This window comes from Andrena cerasifolii, chromosome 1 (assembly GCF_050908995.1).
Source record: "Andrena cerasifolii isolate SP2316 chromosome 1, iyAndCera1_principal, whole genome shotgun sequence".
In the NCBI taxonomy this organism is placed as follows: domain Eukaryota; kingdom Metazoa; phylum Arthropoda; class Insecta; order Hymenoptera; family Andrenidae; genus Andrena; species Andrena cerasifolii.
Window position 1 is genome coordinate 13,302,644 of NC_135118.1, and position 25,197 is coordinate 13,327,840.

Genomic DNA, 25,197 nt, shown 5'->3' on the forward strand with positions numbered 1-25,197 from the left:
AAATTATTGGTCTGTTTCACATAACTACCAGAGGCGCTATAACCGGTGCCGTTTTGCATCTCGAAAAAAAAAACAATTTCAGATACTGCTATATTTCTTTTGTATTTATTATAATTTTACTGTTATAATTTTTTTTCACTTGTTATAATGTTAAATAAAGTACCCTTAAAGTTGTGAAAGGATTAGCGCATTGGTATCATTGCAAAAAAGTCCTAACTATGTATACAGAACTAAGCCGTTTATACGGGCTTCCGTTTATTAGTCTTCTTTGGTTGAACCAGGTCGCTGTGCATCGTCCTCCCTTCGGTGTCGTCGTTTTTCATAATTTTACTTAATTACGGTGCACGCAGCAAAGCAACGTGCTCGATAGCCGGTTGCGTAACGGAAACACGCATCTGAAGCGCGCATTTCCATTAGACTCACCTATCATCGTGCAAGATAACCAGGCGATGCTCGTAGGTACGCCGACACGTGGCCCGACGTCCAAGCACATGCGGAATTATTACGAATCGAGATGACTGACGCGGCAATGCGATATCGATTCGCCGGGGTGATCCATTTTAATTAAAGCCTTCTAGTCGGCTGAGCAACTTTGTGCGAAGAAATGGGACCGGTATATCCAGCTGGATCCTAGAAATCGACACCGGAACCGATTACCTGCGGCGTACAGCTGGCATATTACGCAACAAATTCCTGCGCGAATATCGATTTTTGTGGGCGCTCGTGGTTAATTACGCGTTTAAATGGATTTTTATTGGGCCATTATGAAGTTTAATGCTGGTGAAGGGAGAGGATTGGGTAAATCCAGAAATGGAGAGAACGAGGTGCTCGGATACTGGTATTTGACTTTATTTCGCAAGCTTATCAAATATTTTCGACTACATTTCTATCACTTGAATATTCCTGCTCTGGGCACTACAGTTTCAAGTAGTTGGAGGCGAAACGGACATGAAGGACTTGAGCTTCGAGGAGCAGAAGTTTTGTTAATCCACTGATATCACCGGTCGATATCGATTGGTCGTGCTATCGACCGGTTATCCCGACCAATCTTCAGCTCGGTGATGGGTCATTTCGACATTGAGTAGCTTCTCTATCAGAAGGTACGATTTGAAATATTACACGAATGTGTTGTCGCGAATAACCAAACTTCTGCACTGAATTAAGGTGCAAGTTGGAGTTAGGGCCTTCCTGCGGAGAAATTCACGCTCTCCGTTTATTTTACGCTACTGCTACTTCTACTAACAAGGGGAGGACACCATGTGGTAGCACCGATTTTGATGAGCCTTGGCACGATGGATCTATGTCGAGAATAAGTAAATAGGTGTCCGAGCGTTTCTGCCAAAGGGCTTTAATAATAGAGATATTTACATGGAAATTATTAAAAATTTCTTAGTGGCTGTGGGGTTTTAATGGGTAAAAATCCCACACTACCCTGGCGCCCCCGGAGGATTCCCTCTGAAGGAGTCGGGGTGTCTTTTCAAGATATCCCCAAGTTAAAAAAAAATTTATAAAAAAAATTTATAAAATTTAAAAATAATTATAAAAGACACCCCGACTCCTTCAGAGGGGAATCCCCTGGGGGCGCCAGGGTAGTGTGGGATTTTTACTCATTAAAACCCCCGGCCACTATGAAATGTTTAATAATTTCCATGTAAATATCTCTATTATTAAGCCCCATTGGCAGAAACGCTCGGACACCTATTTACTTATTTTCGACATACACCCATCGTGCCAAGGCTCATCAAACTCGGTCTCTATCACATGGTGTCCTCCTCTTGTAAGTGAATACCGTAAACTGGGGGAACATTGGCATGTTTTTGGAACATTCTGCTATATAATATAAAGATTAACATTTTTCCATTTGCTTTAAGTATCCTATCATATCAATGCATTTTTTGTGAATGCACTACAAGTGTCGAAATGCATAAAACTTGTGTCCTTAAAAAGTTAAAGTTTTACCACATCTGAACTTACATTAACATTTAAATTTATTTCTTTTCATGGTCAATGCCCTCTATTTTATAGCTTAATATTTTTTTCTAATTAACATTTTTCAATTTGGTTCAGGTACCCTATTATAACATTACATAGTTTGTGATTGCACCACCAGTGTGAAAATGCATAAAATTGATTTCCTTTTCCTTTTTAATAGATGTTAAGCAGATGCCAATGTTACCCTGTACTGCCAATGTTCCCCCAGTTTACGGCACATTCCAGATACCAGTCGCAAGCCAAAGAAATATCTCGTCTAAAACAGCTCTACCTGAACGTACCCAGAGTGCTCCAATCAGTAAGTAAAATAGCCCTTGCGTAAATCCTCCAACTGAATACATCTAAAATGTACCACCAGGCACAGATAAAAGAAGTGCCTCGTGTGAGAAGGTCTTACCTAAATATTTCCAAAATGAATTAATCGTAAATGAGAAAAGTGACATGTATGGAAAGGGCCTAACCGAAGATATTCTCAGCGCACCACTCAGAAATCAAAGTGCCTCGTACAAACAAGCCCTAGCTGAAGACGTCCAGCGCATACCAGTAACAGATGAAAGTGCCACGCGTGAAAAGGCCTTAACACATCGAAAATGTCCACAGAAGTGTCCCGCGCAAAAGAGCCCTCGCCGTTCAAATCGAGAGCGATCGATCGTTGGTCAGAGTCCAGTCGGGCGTCAAAATTTGTCCACGGCCGCGCTACTGGCTCCGATGCAACGGCCATGAAGAAACCCTGGCTTATCAGCCCCGTTCCCGATCGGATTCTTTCCACCGTGTCATGCAGTGGCGATAACAATTAACCGCCGCTGTAACGACGGATTGCCCGCCGTTCCAGTAACGTAGCAAGCTCAACCGGCGCGATTACACTCTACTTGACTGGAGTAAGCGCGATCAAATAGCTCCGATCGGATACTCGGATAACTCTGCGGTAAAACGAGCCACGGGACCCTGACACCATTGATAACGATTCCTCTTCTCCGCGTGATCTCTCCGCTGGTCTCGGGGTCTCGCTGCAGGAAATTTCATTCCCGAGACGAGACGCCGGGAGAAAATGATGTCGGCCACGAGAGATGCCGCATTTTTTCGATTAAACCAACGCTGGCCGCCCTCTCTCTCTCTCTCTCTCTCTCTCTCTTTCCCTTCCCCTGCCGCCGCGTCTGTCTCGAATCTGGCACAGATGCGGATATCCGAAAACTAATAAGGACAAGACGAGGCGTGGCGGCAGGAATGAAAAAAAGAAACCGAGAACGGGGATAGGAGAGGCTAAGAGGGTTTCGATGATACCGTCACGCAAACGAGTGCGAATAAAGAATATTTGAGGTGGAATATAGGAGGTGACTGTTTCTTCTCGTTTCCAACATCTTCGGTATCAGTCATCGTGGTCTGTACAAGACTTAATAAAAAAATACGCTGGTAAGACGGAGAAATAGAAAATAGAAAAAGAGAAGCGAGCAGAGGATTTCAACACAAGGGTAAGGAAAACTATTAAACACCGACGCCTGATAAAATTCAAATTTCCCTGTTAGTCTTTCATGGTGGATTAATTTGGAAGAGTGTTTCCCACGGTAGTCAGCTCCGACCGTAATGAGAATGGATGTGACAAAATATGTCTTTAGCGCGGGAATACAAAGAGTTACTACTTATATATTGTATCTTAAGACGCGGCAGCGAGGGTGCGCGCTCTGTGGGGGTTTTATTTGCGTAATTACGTGAATCGTCAAACAACGCCTTGGGCACCGGAAAACACGAGTATCTGGACATATCAACGGTGCGAGAGGAAGCTGCATAGGTATATTTTCCGCCTTATGAAACCACAACGGCGTTGCGTCTCACAAACTCTCTTCCTTTTCTCCGAGCAGGGACAACTGAACCTGTTTATGATATCCAGCTGTTCGCCCCCCGTAATTAATAACCCCGGCTCACGCCAGAAGCCGACGCGACGATAAGACGGCGTGAAGTCGACGGCAAGAATGTTTTCTTCCCTCGCAGGACTGGTGAGAGGAGAGAAAAAAAGGTGGAGGCTCCAGTAACGGCAACGGTAGCAAAGCAGCTTCACCGTTGTACTGTTCCTGTTCTGTGCAGGTGAACGGTCTTCGGGATACAGGGAAATGTTTATTAAATTGCGACGGAGTTGGCATGCTTAGGATGTGTCGCAATTACATCAAGGGACGAGAAGCTAAGAAGCTGATAGAAATTTTATAGAAGTACCAAGGTACTTACATTGCTTGACTTCTCAAGGGAACCGTGAATAAAATTGGAAAATATTCACTCGATGACGAATGCAGTAGGTATAGAATGGGAAAAGAAAGTGTACAGAATCTTAAATCGTCTGTAAACGTAGAAGGTGCCAAATGTAATTCTTCTCGCGAATTTATAGCCAGCTTTAATAGATGTAGAGTCGATCGGTACTGTCTACCAGCTTCTATTGGTCGAACAGGTATAAACGTTAACCCTGTATGTTAATGTACACAAGGTCTAGAAGATCTGAACCACATATTATGACAGTGCTCACTGTACAACAGTACAAGGAATGTTTTAATCAGTAAACTGTAGACACATATTCATTTATCTTAATAAGAAAATTAAAAAAATAAATAAATAAAATCGACTTCAAAATAATAAAAATGCACTACAAAGTAAAAGATAATTTTTTCCCTTATTTAATCTACGACTTTCGTATTTTTTAGGTCGGCGTCAGATTTACACAGTGCAAATGATGAGGCGGCGACTTAAAAAATATGAGATTCGTACATTAAATAAGGAAAAAATATATTTTTTACTTTTTAGTGCATTTTTATTATTTTGAAGTTGATTTTAATTTTTACATTTTTTTTATATATTTAACTTTTCAGTTTTAAAAAATAATAATACTTAGGTGACAATAGTCCTTATTATTAACCAGAACTGGCAAAATATTGGGCCAATGTTGATGCAGTATATGTTGGGAACACTGGGTGTCTTCGCCCTCTTTCGAATAAAAAAAAGATCATCAAAATCAGTCCATATGCTGAGGAGTTATGCGGGGACAAATATATATATATAAGTCACACACCACCTATGTATGTATAAATCGAAATGTTCTAAATTTAATATAAGATTCATTCATGTAATATAGCTACCTACTCTTAATGCAAAGCAGATGCAAGCCTAAGGCTTGAAATGCTTAATATAAAAAAAAAGTATAGAAGGTGTTACAGCGAAAGGAGCATACAGGTTAGCCAGCTGTTTTGGAAATGGTTATAGGCTGAAAATGTACAGAAATGGAGAAAGCCGATACCAATTACAAACGCTAGTAAAATTCTAAGTTTCACTTTCATGGTGACCCATCGCAGACCTAACTCACGTTCTCTTCAACTTCTCAGCCTAAAATAAATCAAACAAGTGCAACTCTGATAACTCTCAAGTCATCTCGCGCAAACAGAAATACCCCAAAAGATTCACGAATAAGTGAACTGGCCACAAATGGAATTTCTAAGCGCCCCGTTCATCCCTGAACACTCGCTAAACGCTTCCTTGAGCCGCGGGTTCTCCAGTAAAAACGTCCGAATTAGACGCAGATCAAGAGACAAGGAACGAGAACCCCCCTCGAAACTCATTTTTTCCCCGTCGAACCTGGCGGGACGAATTACACGAGTCATGTACGAGGATAAGCGAGGAGGCGCGAGTCATTAATTGTCCAACCCCGTCGAAGGAAAAACATGAAAGAGCGCTAATTGATCGGTCGATTGGGCAGCGAAAGCCGCGCAGGAGGAGGAAGGAGACGGAAAAAACGCTTATGTCGGCGAACAGCCGATTTAGTGTTTTCGCGATAAGCGTGCTGGATCGGCTGCGTAAAAATAGATCGTCTATTACAAAGGGGAGACCTTTATCGTGACTGCGATAGGGCGAGTTTACGGACTAGTTGTGTGCAATAAAGGAACCACGGTTTACGCTGCGAGCGTGCCACCGCGGACAGCGACGCGGAGGAAACTTCTGCCGGGCAGTTTTCAGCGAACCATCGACGCTCGCCTGACGAGAGGGAAGTGGGAAAAAAAGGGGTGATACGGATTGGCCGTCCGAAACAAGGGGATGCGAGATAAATTGGCGGAGATCCTACTTATGGGGTTGCGTACACCTGAACGCTTGGAGAAAGTGGCTCACTGTGACACACATTTTTGTGGACTGCGAACTTTTATCGATTTAATAAATTCCATTTGCGTGCGAGGCGAATGTAACGGCGCGGAAGTATTACTGAATAAAATACGATTAAATATTTTAGGACGACTTTGAATGAGGTAGATATTGTCGTTGCTGGAGGACAGGTGTTCTTGCTGTCGTGATTTGTGGTCGACGCGATCGTGTGCTGAAAGCTTCGTACTTTCAGAAAATGTATGATTATAGAAAATTAGAAATTGATTTTTTCGAGGTGTGTTGATGTACGTAAACAGATGTTATAGAAAGGAATGAATAGAAAAGGGTAAAAAATGAGAAATAAATGCGCAAGTTTCTATGAACTGGCATGGAAATAATGGCTCTAAAAGTGTCGAAAAATTTGTCTATAAAAAGATTAACCCGGTAGGATGCATTAAGCCAACCCCATTTTAGGGTAGATGTCCCAATTATTGCCAGTGTCCCTATTACCTACCATTTCATTTATTTTTCTTACTAATATTTTAATTATTATTGTACACTATTCTTTAAACGCTACGTTTTTATTAAGTAAAATCATTAAAGTGGCAGTAATTGGGACATCTGCCTTATTCCTTTGCAGGCAGGGAAGATGGTTTGTACATTGCAGTACAGTGAAATGATAATCGCAACTGATGCAGCCAAACTGAAATGGGGGGGAGTGATTTCTCATTAAAAAATAAATGCAGAATGTCGAAATTTTAATTAACAGCATTTGTATTTGTAATGACTTTCGTCGAGTACTATGTAGAAGAAACAAGTAAGTACAGTGGTGTATACGGAATTTAATCGAGATTCAGACAAGTGCATGATTTTGTTCCTGAATTTTCGAAGACATTATCAAAAAAAAAGTATTATTCTACAGTTTCAACTTACTTTTGGATGAGGAATCACCACCCTTTTAGTTGTACCATGAACTACGATACACGCCATAGAATGTAATCTTGAATATTACCTGCAACAAGAGGAAATTGTTAAATCTTGCACGATCTAAATGTTTAGGCTGACAAGAGTAATTTTTAATTTATACATGAATAAACTGGTTGGAAACAATGGACCAGTTTTCTTATTTTTTTTTAATAAAGCATAACTCTTTGAAAAAAAAATGACACGCTAAATACGAAATAGTACAAATATTCTGTATCAGTTGAATCCCGCTACGGTCTTATCTCCGAGATAAAACACACGATTACATCTCACATTATGGATACAATCATTGTAGATTTTCAAATATTTCTTTATACAGATTTATCGACTCTAGGTAGTTACTATCTCATCACGTGCACACTTCTTCCCATAAAGCCTTCAGGCGCTCTCTTTTTTTACTCCCTTCAGTCACTGAACAACCACCTGTCACACCGAATGCAACGCTTTAATCTGTAATTATTGACTTTCTATTGGTAACAGATTGGCAATAGTAAGAATTTTGTCTGCTAATTCGAAAGTATCTCGAGGGCCTACGATACCCGCCCAGAGAAATTATTTCCGAGGATGCCTGCTCGGAAAAACTCAGTGAAGAAGTAAGGAAAAGACAGAAAGATGTTGTATGGTGAAAGAAAGGCGTTCGACTGGTCGAAGAAAGGCGAGAGAGGGGTTGCTGCAATCAATCAAATGAAACTTGTCCACCAAACAGGAGACGGGAAATCGACGTTATATCCTTCTTTCTGGGAGATGCGGGAAGTCCTTTGCGGGAAGGGCGCGCAACTTCGCTTCCTTATGACCCCCCTGATTCCTTTTTCAAACATGACAAAAAAGGCCTCGTTTGCGAGATGATCAGAGACACTCGCTACTAAATTAGGCACCGACTGGGCTCCATCGAATGCGCTGAAAATTGCGCAGAACGAGGAAGGGCAACTTAATGCGTCGCATTCAAATGGATAGCATGGGAACGTAGAAGAACAGCAGCCTCGATTTATGATCGCTGTTTAATGTATGAGAACGCATACTGATGCGTTCTTTACGCGTGACCTAAAAAAATCGTATATTGGTGAATTCACTAGTACATACCCAAGTACTTGAATTTCATTTGCACCACATTCCTCATAATTACAAGGACAGCTGCAAACACTGTGTAACAGAGCTGTGAATATTCGGATATTCGAATTATTCGAATAATTTCTTCGAATAATTAGGAGTTTTCGAATATTCGAACATTATTGCTAAATTTAGAACTTTATTAATCTTCGCTAAATTTTTAGCTTCCTACAAAAAGGTCTGTTTATAGGTACTACTTAATGTTTCAAGGTATGAAGTTCTTAAGTTTCATGTCTCATGTTTCGTACATATACGCATGTACCGTAATTGTCCGAATAAATTATTTATAGGACAATATTTTATTTAAATAATAAATATTTACCCTTTGCGACTAATTATTTCGTCTATTTATTCGAATAATTCGTGATCATTTGTTTGAATAATTTGTTCGAATAACACGATGGTAGAATAATTAGAATGATAATGCTAATAACTGATCGTTGTTTTCGTTTGAAAATATAAAAATTTACGAAAAATTAATAAAATGCCAAATTTATCGTTTGAAAAACAAATAATTTTAAAGGCCAATACGAAAAGAATTTCAGGATAACATGTGCAAAAATATTTCATGTTCTGATTCCTATTCGGTACAATCCGAAATTCGATCACTCCGAATATTCGAATATTCGAATATCAAATTCGGATTCTCTGGTATTTGAATACTTAGATTATTCGAATATTCGTTATAGCCCTACTATTGGCGAATACCAATTACGCCTAAATCGACCGCAACGCTCGTGGTTAACATTCCAAAATTTATGAAAATCTCTTGAAATATGTAAGAGAAATCTGTGAAACAGCCGCAATCGGAAAATACAGGTTTTTAACTATAAATTACGACTCGAAAACAAGAACATATAATTCATGATATTCAATTTATTACAAAAATGGAAAAATCCTACGTTCGTGGGCGCGGGCGATTTGAGCGTAAGTGGAATTCGCCAGCGTTGCCATTAGGCGAACTTCACGTCATCTTATTTATATCCAGTTTCAAAATTCATTATATAGATGTCTCCATTGAATATAGTTTTTATTTTGACACCAGTTCTGAATGCGTGGAAAAATGAATGCTCGATCAATTCCACTATCGTTACTTCCTTAATTATATACTTTGCTGTAAAAAAAGTACGAATATAAAATTATATTTCCAACATACAAGATCTATAAAGAAGTTTAACAGGATTATTTATTTCATGGAATGATGTAATAACGCCATACCATCGTCGCCACAAAAATTTTCAAAAGTCCGGCTGTGTTTAGTATCAGACAAGTTGCAGAACAATCTCAGTTAACCTCCCGACTTAATCCCCGTTGCGCAAATTCATCAGCGCACCAAGCAAATAGGAGATGGTTAATATAAAAAAAAATCGTCCCAGCATCCATCCTCCAAGCAGAAGCTAAAAATGCAACTTGCAGGCGCCACGGTATTTATCCTGTCCTTCAGCCCACCTCGAAGCAGCCACGAGAATGAAGAGCAGAAGAAAAGGCGCGTGCTGGAGCTTCGTTAAGCTTCGGGTCGCCCACGCGGGGAGAAAAATTGCGGGGCACGTCGGTCCGCGGCAAGAAGGCGGGCAAGAAAGTTAACAGGAAACGGGTGAGCATTACCATCGTCACCGTGGCTCTGCGATCCGCGGTTCGAGCGCCTCGAGTCTGGCCACATTCTGCGGCCGCAACCCCGTCGATTCCATCCGATAAATATCGACCGGCTAGGCCAGCCTTGAGATTCCATTTAATAATAATAACGGGGACTCGTATGAAGCCGGGGGCAGGGAATAGGGAAGAAAACGGAGACTGGTCAGGGGGACAAAAAGCGAGGGAGACAGAAGAGGGTGCATTGGGGGAGGAGCGGGGAGAAGGGCGAGCTGCCGGTGGAGATGGGGCGGCGTGGCGCGGACCAGAGAAATGGGACGGCGAATGGAAGAGTAGGGAAGGCGGAGGACAGAGGTCTGAAGTTTTATTTCCACGTATTAGCATAATAATTGCACGACTCCGCGAGGGTAGCCTTAGAGAGAACGTTTGTACGGCGCTAGCAAAAGCCCGCGCACAAACGCCGGCGAGCCTGGGCATACACACGCGCGCGCTTACACAGAGACGAGGACAGGAGGGCAGAGAAAGAGAGGACCCCCAGGGCTGATCGGTGTCCCGGAGACGGATACGTCGAACTTTTCGGACGGTTTCTGCCAGGGTATCGAGGCCGACTCTTTTTCAGGACGAGACGTAAAAGAAGGTTACGGCACGGAATTTCGCCAGCTAACCCACTTGCCTGTTGAAACGGCGACTATCCCGGAAAGCAGTTGCATTTATCGTCCGAGCCCCGATTCACTGGATGATGGAACACGCGTCCTCCCGTGTTCTGCTTACACCAACGCGTTCCAGAAATTGTGTAATTAATGATAATGCTATCAGCCCCCTACGCCCCCTCCTCCCCGTTTCTGCTGCGATCGCGGTGCAATGTTTATCGATGGATTAATGGAATATTACCGTTAAGGAGAATTAATCGACCTTTAGGGCGACGGCGCCGCCAGATCTCGTTGCGCAGCTTTCATATCGCCACGACGGTACGCGCGATGCTTGATGGCCTCGTGTGTCAAATTGGATATTAGCATTCGGTTTTTAATCTTCCAAGGACTACTGATATCTTCATTGATACGGCACTGCATCTTTTGTAACTTATTCCGCTCTCCTACTGGTGGCTGCGGTTTATTTATCGCAGGAAATACTATGTATTCTGGAATGTCGCGATGAAAAGATAGGTTCTGGAGTTCATTTTATCGTTCTTCTGTAGCGTTTCGGAATATCCTTCGTGGAAGCATGAAAATCTTAAGTCGCGGATATTTAAACGCGAGTGGGCGGAATTCTGTTTTTTTTTTTTATCGTGAAATATCTCCCGAAGCATTGACTATCAACGCGAACAACCGAGTTCGGATCAAATACTTCTGAGCTCTCCACCGCGAACTTTCATAAAGATCGATGCGTGACACTTCGCGTGCTCCCCTTGCGGGTGTACGCCGAGTCGAAGCCCGAATCTGAATGCAGAAACTCGAATATAAATAAGAGCCGAACGCCCCCGTAAGTCGTTCGCGTTCACCGCTTGCGGGAAGCCCGTCCGCGGCGAGACGGTCTCCCGCTCGTCATTCCGGCATTCGTCTTTCCCCGACGAAAATTTCAAGGCGACGTCAAATCGACGTCGTAAAAGTATTGGAAGCCAATAGTGCCATGAAACGGGCGGGAGGTTCGCCGTGGAGTTCGGTGAACCGCCGGGACCGCATCGACGCGCGGTCGACGCGCCATTAGGGACCGAAAAAATCTCTTCGCGCGCGCTCGGCGAGGGATATTAAATTCGGGATCGTAAAAACAGCCAGCGGCGGGGGATACCGCTCCGCGGAGGATCTGTCGGTGAACTCAACGGAGGACGACCGTGATAATAACCGCGAGAATGATAATTCGCGGTGAACGGGGGAACTGCGCCCGAACTTTCGGAACGCAATCGAACTTGATGGAAAATTTTTCAAATTCCCCCACGGCTGGGCTGGCCGTGTGCGTCTGTGGATGACGGACAGGGCAGGGGAGAGCCAGCTGCGCATACGCGGCCGGCACCACCAAGGGATACGCGGAAACGCTTGCCGGCGCGACGGAAATTCACGATTTGTAAGCCACTTGGACTTTCGAGCATCCGAAACGATACTTCATCCGCCCTCTCCCGAACGGGCACCGCTGTGCCACGCTTCTTACGAGCCGGCCAAGTGACTCCGGCAGGGATTTACTAGGGAAATTTCCCGGGGAACGAGATGTGGTAATGCTCGCAAAATAAGAGCCACTTCGGGCGCGTTTTCCGGGACACTCGCGGCGCACTAACAGGAATTAACCGGGGGAACGGAACGGCGGGGAATGCAAGCGCGATCGAAAGCGATTCGTTTCTGACAAAGAGGGCGCACTATTCGGGGCTACTGTTTGTATCTTGCGCACGGCTAGGAAAGAGCGCGTGCCATTGTTTGACGAACCGAGTTCAAATTTTCGTTCCTTTTTTTTAACGCGGGGTAGTGTAAAAGCGTTTGAATTTATACTGTGTAGGTACTTTTCGGTGCGAATCTCGGCTCACCGCAGCGTCACTTGCGTATAGGCGAAAGCAGATATGCGTGAAGGGAATAGGTAACGCGGAATTAGTAAAACTGTGCTTTATGATCACTATGTGCTTGGAGAAAGTATTGTCCAAGGAAGTGCTATTTATGTAAAGTGTAAAAGATGTATAAACGAAATGAAAATGTCTGAGTATTTATTCAAGGGGGTACGGAACTTGAAATCTCGAAAAATCGATTTTTTATATTAATTCTGAAAGAAGTATCAGCTTTTGTGGACATTTAACAAGAAAGTTTCATGAGGAGATTCGAATAGTTGCGGAAATTATCGAGCAACGGCCTCGCAGAGCGGTACTGGCATAGGGGACTTTACTTTGAAGCCGTTTATCTCGAAACTACATTTTCGAACAACGTATACATCATAACTCTTGAACGAATGAATATTTTCGCTTGAAACTTTAACTGGAGGTATAGAGTTCCTTTCTATACAGTGTGACAATTGCGCGTTGACATTTGATGTTAGTGAAAGATTTTATAATTGATTGAAAAATAATTTTTGTGGAATATCTCGAGAACTATTAGAGATAGGGGAATAGTGTCAATGCACGAATTTTGTGTCTTTGAATGCGAAATATGATTGACTCACCAGATTTTCAAAAAGCTACAAAAATGATTTTTCATCCTTAACTTTGAACGCAGTTTTCACCCTCCAAATATGAAAACGGGGAAAAATAAAAAAACACGTATTTCTTATTTTTCGGTCCTCTATAACGTATCCAAAAATCAAAATGATCGGAGGCGGACACCTAAAAATAGCCCTGTACCCTCTTAACCCACGGACAGCCAATGAAAAGTGACCCATCATCGACTGGGCGATGGTTAAGTACCGAAATTCTCAAGCCCATCAGAATTCTGCGAACGGTAGATATCGTTTCTCTTTAAAAGTTTAGTAAGAGTTAAACACACAAACAAGAGGATCGTTGCACATAAACCAAGGTGCATTCCGTTGATGAAAGATTAGGAGTGAAAGTTTTAGGGTTGCGCATAAATGCTTAACCCTATACCACACAGATCTTTTGCAAATGTCAAAATTGTATTATACACAGAGAATGTATCACGAGTGAAAATCAATCCTCTGATTGGACGCCGTTCCACCATGAGTTGATGCAGATAAAACGCGAATACCAGTCGCCCAATATTTCTCATACTTTGCAACGAAACTTTTGACAAACTGTTTATGCGTTCACACCCCAGTTTCCATATCCGCGCGTACAACAAGCAGAAACGAAAAAAATTTCTCACTTATCCCAAACAGATTGGCGGCCGCAACTTCTCAGCATCTCTGCCCCGCCGCGTCATGCAAATTTCATTCCCGCAACGAATTGCAGAGCGTCCACTTACAGAAACCGTTTCTTCGATCAGCTTATCGCGTGAAAGAGCACTTGCCAAGCGGATCCTGGGTAATTACCCGGCAATGATAAATCATTTCCGCGTCAACGTGGCATCTCCTTTGGAAATCCGTTCGAAACGCGAGTCGAGGGATCCGAGGGGATCGCGCAATCCTCCATCAAATCGAACGGGTCATCGTGAACAGGCGGAGAGGAAAGGGGGGGCGGGGGAGGTGGTGGGGTCCGGAGGGCGCATTCAAAATCGCGAAGTGCAGTGGTGCACGGTGCATTCGGTTAGGGGATGGTTGGTACGCATAGGGGGAGGAGAGGGCCGAGTGTAGAAGGGGATGGCGCGAGCGGAAGATGGAAGTTTCGAAGGTGCAGGAAGGTGGTCGTAGGGGTGAGCTCGCAGACTGGTAGGTGAGCGTCGAGTCGAGTCGAGGGAAGAAAAATGATCCATTAATCTGAAACCCAAAGTCTGGCGGCGCCGGGCGTCGCGGCGGCGGCGGCGTTGGCGGCGGCAGCGTCGACACGGGCGGCTGTGCAGTGGTAGCTTCGACGCTCACGCGCAAACCGACTATAGTATTCGTACCACCGTCGACCCCTTCGTTCTCCACCCAACTTCCCCCTTATCCTTGCCCATCCTCCACCTTCTTTTCGACCCCTTAGACCAGTGATCGTCAACCTCCTACGCGTAGGAATCCTTCGTCGCATCTACGGACGAATTCAGCATTAGGCCTGCAGGGAAGCATCCGCACTGTTCCTTAAATACACATCTGCTTCATATCGACCGTACGATTAACCTGTGTTTGAAATAGCTTTCCGCGAACTTCCGCCAATTGCACGGCAGTTCTTGGATCTCCGCTTGCGAAGGTAACTCATGCTTGGGGAATGAGGAGTCGTTGCGAAGATTAATCTACTGACTGTCATCTTCCTCGCTGTATTTTGGAAGATTTTACCCGAGCCTTGTGGAACAATGGAGCAATCGAAGAATCTCTTAGACTTAGACTGATAGCGACACTCTGAAATCTGCTGCGAAGAAGCTCGTCTTAAGCCATTTACAGGTACGTACACTGTTGATTCTCATGTGGTGCGTGGACACGGGCGAGTCTAGTTGACGAACACTGCCGCGACTTAGATTACGCACGGGTTATGCCCCCGTGCGCGTCTACACACGTAAAGGAGACGTTCTTAACTCGAGGGCGAACGAGGGAATAAGAGGCAGTCTCATGGTCTCCGCGAAGTCGAAGGATGGAGACACGGCAGGAGGATGAGCGTGGCTGAGAAATGAGACGCAGGATGGAAGAGGAGAGAACGGATAAGAGATCGAAAACCCGACCGCGTGAGGTGTTGGAACAGGAGGCGACCGGCGACCGCATTTGAATCCCAAATTCGTCGAGACCACGGCGACCATGATTAAAGAGTTCGGCGTCGTTGTCGATTGGTAACTGTGGCCTGAAATCGGCTGTCCTCTTCTTGGCTCACGAACGTTCTGCTCCTTCGACTCTTATTGACCAGAGAAATCGCGCGCGTTAATGATACCAAGCTTCTTCTCTGCCTTCGAGTTTTGAGGATGGGTTTAGACAAATTACGCGTCCTTCTTATTTTGTTCTTATTCCTGAAGACGAGCAGGGGCTTAAGTGGGAGTTAGAATTTTGAGTATAAATGCTGGACTTACAACTAGTGGTAAATATCAAGTACTGTAGATGATTGTTGAGTTATCCGAAGCAGTGACGCACCCAGAGGGGAGCCAAGGGGCCCTCGATTTTATTCCTTCAAGACATTTTTATAACCTAATGAGTTTTATTAAATTTGCATTAAATGAAAGTGCATTGAAGAAATTTTTCTTAAAAATATGTTTATCCGTTCAACTCGACTCCTCCGAAGATTAAATCCTGAGTGCGCCACTGATCCGAAGTGTCAAAAGTTAGCTCGAAGAGTCAAAATGGGGTCGAGCTCGAAGGACTGAATGCTGAGTGACTTGACTCGAAGGACCGCAATGATGAGTCTGCCATCAGAAATGATCTAAAACATTCGTTCACCCTGGAGCATGAACTATTCTCATTTCTGGCGATGCACTTTTGAATGAATGTTCGTGAATGGAAAATGTGGGCTACTAGCACGGCAGGCGACATGTCCAGGAACACGCTAACGAGTATAATCGAATTTTCTACGTCTCGAACGCGTTCGTTGCTGAACAAAGCTTAATTGTTCGTTCCAACTCTGCCATGTCGGAGGTAACAATTACTTGTGCTCGCCAACGTGTTTGCTGTTACAATCGTACTGGGCACCTTTCAGACACGGAACACCACAGAGGCTGGTGACAAGTGTCTGATACATAGTCATTTATCGGAGACAGCAGTGATCTCACAGAAAATAAAAGTCTCCCACACATATTTCAATTGAAAATACCAACATGACTTATTTGTTGTTAATATAAGCAGCTTTAGAAACTCGGTTCACAGTAACTTGCGAAACTTGTGATTTGTCCGTCAGAACTGTAATACCAGCTGTGCACACTAATGCGGACCCATCCCCGTTTATCAATAAAAATAAATAAATAAATACCACGCATTAATAATCGACTCGATGGTAAGCGCGTGGCGCCGAGATGGACCAGCCCGTTGCGTTTCATTGAATCAACGAGTCCCAAATAAGGTATAACTTTCATCGTCGATAGGCGATTTTCAGGTGAAAGAGCAGCAGCTGTCAAATTTGCAGGCGAGTGATACGATGGACGCATCGACGGGAAGCCCGAATCTTCAACAGAATCGCGCGATTAGTAGAGCGTTCGCAGGAGGAAGCTGGATGAGTGACGTTCAGCGAGACAGTAAGGCCAAGAAAAACGTCGAAACCGAAAGTTCGAGCTGGGACGGCTCGCAGTTGATATCAAAAGGACGAAAAGTTTCGCTCTCATCGAGCTTTTTTCCGAGTTTCCGGATGTTCGACGAGGGGTGGGGCGGGCCGGCCACTTTTTGTGGTCGACGCTCCTCTCGCCGGCCATAAACGGCCGAGCTCGTAATTTAAAATAAAGGAGGCATAACCGTGCGTCTTAAAACTCCACGCTGTCGCGGGCTATTCGCGATGAAGCAGAGAGTCAGGGGCGACGAGAGCATGGGGGAGAAAATCTCGTAGCGCCGGGGGGAGGGCCGAACAGGGAGGAGAGTGGAGAGAAAAAACGACTTGTTGAACTATTAGTGGCACACCATTACCTCACGATGCATTCATAACTGCTACGCCACCGTTTTCTCCTTTTACGATCCCAGCGGCTCGACTTCGTCGGTATTCCACGGCCACGTCCTATGAAAGATCAAGAAATGGGTGTGCATCAGAAAAAGAGGGATACGCGTCAAGCTTTCCCTGCTATCGTTGCCCCGAATTGCCGATGTCTTCGGTTGCGATGAACTTGACGAATGTTGGAGAGATGGACGACTGAAGTTAGATACTTGAAGAGACATAGGACGCTTGCGGTATCGATAAGCTGAGAAATGTTAGCTGGAGCTTCTGTGCGACGCAGTGTAGAAACTAATTATATCAAACACGGCGTTGCTATGAGATGTACAGAGTCGGATATTCTTTGATCTCTTTAATAAACATGGGAGAAATGTATGAAATATCTTCTGATCTATCCTAGGGACGCTTTGAACGTCTCAACAAAAAAAAAGCTGAGAAAGTCTCCTCTCGCTACAGAATTTTATATCATCCAACCGAAAGAATCGAAACAACTTGTCACTTTCTGCGCCACTCTCGGCAGTAATGAAAGCGATAAGTCAACATAAGTCTCGGCTTATGTTTTAATCGCCCAGGTCAATCGTCGTGAATTATGCATGGTTAGTCCCTCGGTGAACCATGACGACCAGAATCGTCGCCATGATAATAAAACGATGACCGTGCGAAAGGGTGATCGGGCGGGTGAATATCCAAAAAGCGTTTACGTGTACATCTGCATATTAAAATCGACACCAGCACTAATGGGGCATCGATTCGGCGAATCATTTATCGTACTATGCATTCTGAAACCTTGATACGTTCGCTGCGGTATAGGACACGTATGTACGTACTCTGTCTGACCGATTTCAAGGGGCACTTCTCAAAACCCTCCGCCACTGGAGTGTTAATCATCTTTACAAAATTATAACAGCATCAAACCGTACAGAACAGAGTAGCGCGGAATCATATCCACGAAGAGTAGAACTCACTCCCTCAGGGAACCGATTGAAGAGCCGCGCAGTCGGTCACCGAAAGCGCGTTGGGCCTTATTAATTCTCTCACGGCGAGCGAACTGCTCGTGCCAGCGGCTCGACGGGCCCCGAGATCCGGTAACATTCTCACGGCTGAAATCACGACCAATTGATCTTCAATTTTCCCTGCTTGGTATGCAAGCTACGCGCGTTTCGTCCACACGAGGTTACATCCGCGAGCACGCACAAACAGAAGCATCCTCGTGGTAGTCCAGATCGCCCGTAGTGAGTTGACCCTGGCTGAGTCGCAATTGATCTCAATTAGAGTTCCCTCTCTTCGTTTTGCCCTATCTCTTCTCCACCCCGCCCTCCCTCTCCCCCATCCCTTCGCGAAGTCCGCCCCGCCGCGTTCGCCGCCGCTCGGCCAGTGTCTTCTGCCCCGAAGTGAACCGATCCCTTCTCTTTTTCGTTCTTGCACTGCACTTCTTCTTCTCTTCCTGTCCGACCCTTCCTCTATGTCGACTACTACGACGCTCGCCGCGTCCACCTCCTGCATCGTTACGCAATTGAACGATCCGCTGCGAAAGGGAGCTCGCTCGCGGCACTTCGCCGCTGTGCACTGTCAGTGTCTCGACGATTCAATTTCCTTCGACCTTGCGCGTACAGAGCACTGACATCTTCGTTTTTCTTCAAGGATTGCATTCATGTGGCAGTTTAGACTCCATTATGGTTGGTGTTTAACCCTATAGAAATCAGAGAGACCGCATATACGTGTTCGTTCTTATTTTTTGTGACAAACGGCAGAAGGTTATAGAGCCGCTGTTTCCACTAACTAATTAAAATTGCTTGTCGCTCGAAGTGGCGGTAAGGCAAGTGGGTCAGTTTAATTGAAGGCAGCGGAAGGAAGCCTTTGCATTTCGACTGGCTCCTGAAGACCTGCTGCGAGCATTCCTGTTATTTTTATCGCATGGGATAAGGCTCTTGGTTATGTAAATTTTTTATGTAACGTGGAGTGAGAACGAGTGATTTCGAGCAATGCGACAAAGTCGAGAGAATTAGGAGTTTGTTATAGTAATGTTATATTGATTTTGAGAATGTTGCGGCATTGAACGAGTTATCCCAATGTGGTTGTATATTATATTATGTATTATGTATTATATATTATATATTATATACTAGTTTTGCTACTCGGCTTTGCCCGAAATTTAGATTCTGATTTTATAAAAAAATTTTTTTAATTTTTTTGTGAAAATGATCATCTGGAATCTGGATTATTCAGGCATAGTGAGCTGAGGCACATTTCGTGATCTCAGAGTTTATCGTTCGAAAGTTTTTAGGCGACAGACAAACGCACAAACATATAGAAGCTTTCTGCTTTACATATTAAGATATATTAAGATTATAAATTAAATATTATATAATATATGAAGAATATGGATAGTACAAATATGAATGTGTATCGATAACTAACAAGCAAATATTATTCTGAAACACTGCTCTATTAACAGTAAATTTTTTTTTCAAGAATTTACAAATAGGTATGACAGACCCAGTGCGAGAATAAATTGGTATTCTGCAAATAAGCGCGAGCTTTACCAAGTTAATATTGGTTGTAGTAGATCTTGTCTTTGGATTGTAAATTTTGAATAATCATAGTTTATGGAGGGGAGATTTTTTCTGGAAATATGGACCACTTTAATTTATATGTTTCTGTGAAAAGGTCTACTTAGGCCTGTTAAGGTAATTCATTCTTTGAAGATATTTCTGGCAAACTTTCATCTTAAAAGAGTGTCCAAGGTTTTAAATAACTTATAATTGCTAGATGATAAATCAGGAGCATGTGTCACATAATGCAAGATTTCATAGTTGAGAAGATTCGTAGTTTTATCGGGTTCAGAAGGATTAAGATAATGGATGTTACCAGAGAATAATATCAGTACCCTTACACCGACCAATTTTAGCCTGCATCTGCCACAGCGTTTCGTTCATCCTGTCCACCATTCTATATGTATAACCTTCCAGTTGTAACAGTTCCATAGGACGCAGAAAGTTATGGCGTACGGCTCTTGTCAAATTCCACCATACAATCATAACTTTCTGATGAGCTTCCAGATGGGTTTTTAGCTGAGAAATACCGATCAAACCACATACCAGATCACTTCCTATTGTCACGCAATATTTATGCCTTTATCAAAACCTTCAGTTCCACACAGGAAAGGTTTGACTCAAAAAGGGCGCTACTTCTCTCTATTAATAGCAAAAAAAAGAGTATCCGCAAATGAAAGACCAATGAATTTGTGAAAATCACGTATTAAATTCCTCAGAAATTCAGAAAAGTCTATTCTTCTCTATAAGGCAATGTGTTATCTATATAATATGAAAAAGTAATCGCAGGATGTTTAAAACGAAATCATTAAATTTCAGCTACTCTCACGATTCTCTCTACTCTGGATTCGTTCGAATGAAACAGTAAGAATGGAGGATAGGAACAGGCGGAAGGGAACCAAACGACAAGCACTTTCAGATAACATTTTTCCAACGACTGGCGGAAACCGAGTGGAACTCGTTGTCGTATAATGGATATTACAGTGACGACTATAAAAATTAAATCGGCAAACTTTCGGCCCTACAGTGTCTACCACCCAATGGCAGGCGGGCGAGGGATAGGCAAACGAACGATAAAGCTTTATTACTTCGACAAAGCGCCCAACTATCAGGCATTGCCACACGGACATCACGACCCTCGAACTTGGCTTTATACCTGAAATTATCCTGATCGATTGATTATTAGTATTACAGTGGCCTCTCAATGTCGGTGCACTTATTCACTTTAATCCGATGTACAATTTTTCAGGAAAAATAGTTGAGTGGATCTTGCGGAGGAAGCTCTACGAAGAATATTAAAAGGTCATTGAAAATTGTACTCGCCTGTGCATTGGATACCCAAAGCCAGAAAGATAATTGTTCGTATTACAGGTCACCCACTTTAGGAAACGAGATATCTGGTCTTTTCCTATTTAACGCTGGAGTTAATATAAGGAGATATCTCGTCCCATTATTCACTTTTCAGAAAAATAATGAAATGGCTGGAGAAGATCGCATTACATTTACCCAATGCAGCTCCTCGAAATCTTAATAAATCTCTGAAATATGAGGGCAACTGGTAGAAACATTGCATAAGGTGAAAAATCGCGGCGTCATGCGTCATCCACGGTGCATCACAGAAAACGGAGGTCACACGATAGATACCTACTGTTTTTTCGAACAAATTCACATCTGCGGAGCGTTAAGGATGAACTTCGGTAACATTCAAAATAAGCGAAAATCTTTGAAAATTGCAGGAATGAATTTTTCTGCAATAGTAAAAGCCCTCGCAAATTTTTAGAAAAATTGATTCGGCAGTCTTTGAATTATTTAACTTTTAATTTAACGTGTATTCTTATGGGAAAACGCAATATTGAGAAATATAACTACAAAATTAAGAGTGAAATATTAGGCCGAAGTTTTTGAAATTTTGTGTATAGAAATATCAAGCACCGAACTATATTGCCACAAGGATTCCAGAAAATTGATTAATATCTTGGAAATTGATTAACTTTTGGCTAAGATTGTCACTGAAATTCATCCTTAAATGTGAATATTTATACTTTCGATTAAACTGGAGGAATAGAACGTCTGATCATTAACGCCCTTGTTATTTAACTCCACCCTGTGCTACACACCCCCGCGAATATTATCGATAAAAATCTAGTTACGTCACAGTTTTAAACCTGTGACTCGATTTCCATTGTCATAAGAAATTTACATCGCACATCCTGTGTCTGATCATAATTAAATACGCAGACGCTTCACTCAACATTCCCCGGCGAAGGAGAACAGAGTCTAAAAGTGCCAGCGAGAGGTCTTCGAATAAAGAAATTCCCTTCGCGGCTTTTGGAGGTACGTTCCACGAGATTTGCGCTCTTGATTATGGCAGAGAGTAGGTGGCAGGTACTTGGGAAGGAATTGGTGCGAAAGGGTGTGAACGGGGATAGGTAGGCAGAAGAGGAGCGCAGGAGTAAACGAGGGGAATTGAATGAGGTTGAGGAAAGTGAGGTAATGCTAGTCCTAACCCTACCTTATATTACCCACCTGTTGAATTACGCGCAACCAGCCCTGACCATCGTGGTTTACCTGCATGCAATCCGATCCTAAATCATGCCTCGCCCCGCCGCAAATGCCGCTGGAATAATTTAATCTCAGGAACTGTGCTAACGATGCGCCATTAAAATGTCTTCCCTGCTTGATAGCCTCGCCATTAAGCGTTCATTTACTTTCGAGTATCTACATTCAAGATTTCGATCTTTTGTAAAACAGCGTCCTACGAATTGTTTAGGGTAGATGGAATAACTCCGATGTTCACTTTTCGCGAGGTTGCACGAGCGAATAATGGGATCAGTTAATGATGTCCATCGAGCTCTTGGATCGTTTGATATTTTAAAAGCAGGTCGAAAATCACAAAACTATAAATATAAGAATTGTCCAGCTGTTATATTATATCAGAACATCAAAGGAAGAATAAAGTTGTATTTTGCAAAACGAAAAAAAAACGCGATAACTTTAAGGGATGGTTTCATCCTTCAGAGTGACTTTGCGAGTGAAGGGTTGGGAAGGTTTCCTGGTTTCCCCAAACCTTGCCTTACTTTTACGTTCAAGACACGCTACGCTAGACGGTGTCGATATTCCTGGCATTAATTCATCGTCTCAGCAATCAATACCATCTAAAACCAGTTAAGCATCACGGCGGATTAGAAGCAGTAAATAAATTCTTAAATAAATTTCAAGTGACTCCAGTGAAAGGTAAGTAGATAATATCGAAGCCCATAGACAGATTCAACGAATCATTTTCCCCTATTTCCCCAATCACCTCTTACATAAAACATTCTCAACATTATTGAAAACATTCGAGGCTCTAATAAAGCGCGCGTCGACTATAGGTAACCCCTAAGTATATTTTTAAATCCTCGTCCGTTTCTCAGAATTTCCGTGCGGTTGCAATCGATAACAGGAGCTCGTTACGTTGTAATTTGTAAGAGGCACGTGCTCGCGTCCTCTGAACGCCCATCCACCTATTTTCACGGCATCAAAAACTTAAGTGCTCGGGATCGTTCGAGCCAGTTCAAGCGAGAATATCGCTGGTTTCCCGACCGCGCGGCAGCCGGGGCAGATCGCGGGGGTGGTAAAAATTAAATTCCTGAAAAATTATCCCTCGCCGCCTTCCGCGGCCGCCGCTGCAAGGAGGGTGAAGAAGACAGCGCGAAACAATTCAATGAAGCGAACCTTGATTAATTGGTTTTCGGCCGGCGGGGAATTAACGTGCACAACAAGGCTTCTTGCGGTCATTACCGACACGAAGCGCTGCCGAGATTTTTAAGAGGATAATGCTGGAAAGTGAAGGGTGAAATGAGAAGCAAAAGTTCCGCCGACTACGTAAAGTGTTCATAACAAGATCATTATTCAAACTTTACCGCTATTAAGAGGTGCGCGGGATTTAAACAGCCGATCATCTCGCGAAGTAATTTCAAACTGGGAACTATTCACGTTTAAACAGTTCTCGTTCCTTCTGTTATTTTTGTGTACCTACGCGTTATTTTACTGATAATATCTGTTGCGCAGATGAAGTAGATCACCACTCGAGCAGGCACGTAAGGTTGAAGCATGGTGTTTCTATTGCTTTGAATCGAATAACAAAGCATTCGACGAGGATTGTAAAATTAATTATAGCCGATGTTTAAACAGATGTTCATTCTGTTTGGTTTGATGTGTTATCATTTTCATCCTCGCTTCTGTACCATTGGGAAGAGATTTCGAAAAAAGAAACTTATCGAGTTGCGACGACGGAGAACATTATCAGGAACAACAGAGAAGTAAGACGCTCTTAACCTATTTAACGACATTCATCAACTAAGAGCATCTGCAGAGCTATTTACTAATACCGTTCCACGTAGGGGGAACAAGTAATTTCCTAAGAAATTTAATTGTAAATTTAATTGCTGTTTTCTATTCAGTTCTCCTCCGACATCTCTGTCCTCATTATGTATAATCTGTTATTTCTGTCTATCCTTATATTGGGTCAAAGGGACCTACAAATTCCATAATGTGTATAAATGATATAATTCACTTGCATTAAAAAAGATGGTTAAAATTCTTTTTTCTGGTGATTATTAACGGTTATTATGTATTTAAGGATATGGAGATTCAGTCCAAATAATATCTACATTAAGGGGGGAATATGGTTTAGGAAGCTGAAAACACGGTGATTTTTAAGAATTATTTTCTGAACAAATATAAAGCGATTTTTTTTTCAAAACTTTAAGGGTGTTTTACTGTACATTCAGACAACAAGAAAACTTTTTTTTATTAAAAAATAATTCATTTAATCAAATTGTGTACATCCCTAGCGGATCCAATTTTTGTTCGAAATATAGAAGCCGAAGTTTTTCTTAATTGACATAAATTTATATCATCGATGAATTAAAAAAATAAGAAAACAGTCTCAAATTTACAATGTTATGTTACTTTAACGAAAAAGTTACGATTTTGACGGAAAAATTTCGACGTTTTTATACAAAAAAAAAAATGGTTTAATTTAATTTCTGCATAAATATTTTTCATTCATCGACGATGGTTGGTTAGTATGTAACTAAAAAGCTCCGGGTGAAGTCAATCGGTCAAATAAATTTTTCTCTATCGCGTACACAAGTTTAGAAAACGTTGTTTCGAGAAAAACGCGTTTCAAATTTTCGACCGTGTACCTAAATCTGCGCGACACACATCTGTTACGTCGGCTGTATCTATGAAGCAACTTCGAAATTCTGTCTGTAACTTTGGGAATACACTCTTCATGAGTATTACTATCGATTAAAAAAAACAAACCATTTTTTCAGCCTCCTAAACCAGCCCCTCCCCCTTAATAAAGGAGAAAAGAAGATTTGTGACTCGATTCTGCGTAAAAATGTGCCAGTTTTCCGCACAAGGGTTAGACGGGTATTTCTGAAAACCTCTGCGCCAGTCAAAGTGTTAAACCGACAGGTGCTACAGCCAGCTAGAAAACAGCGATCTGATCAATTTCCAGACAGCAGCTGCAGTAGATTTCGTGTGACGCGTCGCAGTTAGACGCAGCGCAAGCGACGTCGTGAAATTCTCCACCCCCTCTGCGGGCCCCGCGCAGTCTGTCTCCCGGCTGGCAGCTCGCGATTAATTTAATAAGCAAGGATTAACGGGAGGGTTCGCTCGGTGTCGTCGTGAACGTATCGGGCTTACATCGGTTTGACCGATTCGACACGTTTCAGTCGATTATCGACGGCACTCCGGAAGTGCTCC

The 25,197-nt window shown here is 42.9% G+C and overlaps 2 protein-coding genes across 7 annotated transcripts in view; both read right to left on the reverse strand.

Moving 5' to 3' along the window:
- Nucleotides 1-25,197, reverse strand: part of LOC143372810 (uncharacterized) — a 307,489-nt gene that overhangs the window by 112,090 nt on the left and 170,202 nt on the right. The window lies entirely within an intron of this gene.
- The window catches only part of Foxo (forkhead box, sub-group O), a 222,970-nt gene that overhangs the window by 97,963 nt on the left and 99,810 nt on the right, over nt 1-25,197 (reverse strand). Inside the window, exon 2 of one of the 6 annotated variants that reach the window (XM_076819220.1) lies at nt 7,033-7,111. The exons of the other annotated variants lie outside the window; for them this stretch is intronic. Coding sequence (XP_076675335.1) covers nt 7,033-7,089 — 57 coding nt within the window. The 5' untranslated portion in view covers nt 7,090-7,111. The remainder of the gene's footprint in view (nt 1-7,032; nt 7,112-25,197) is intronic. 6 annotated transcript variants of the gene reach the window in all.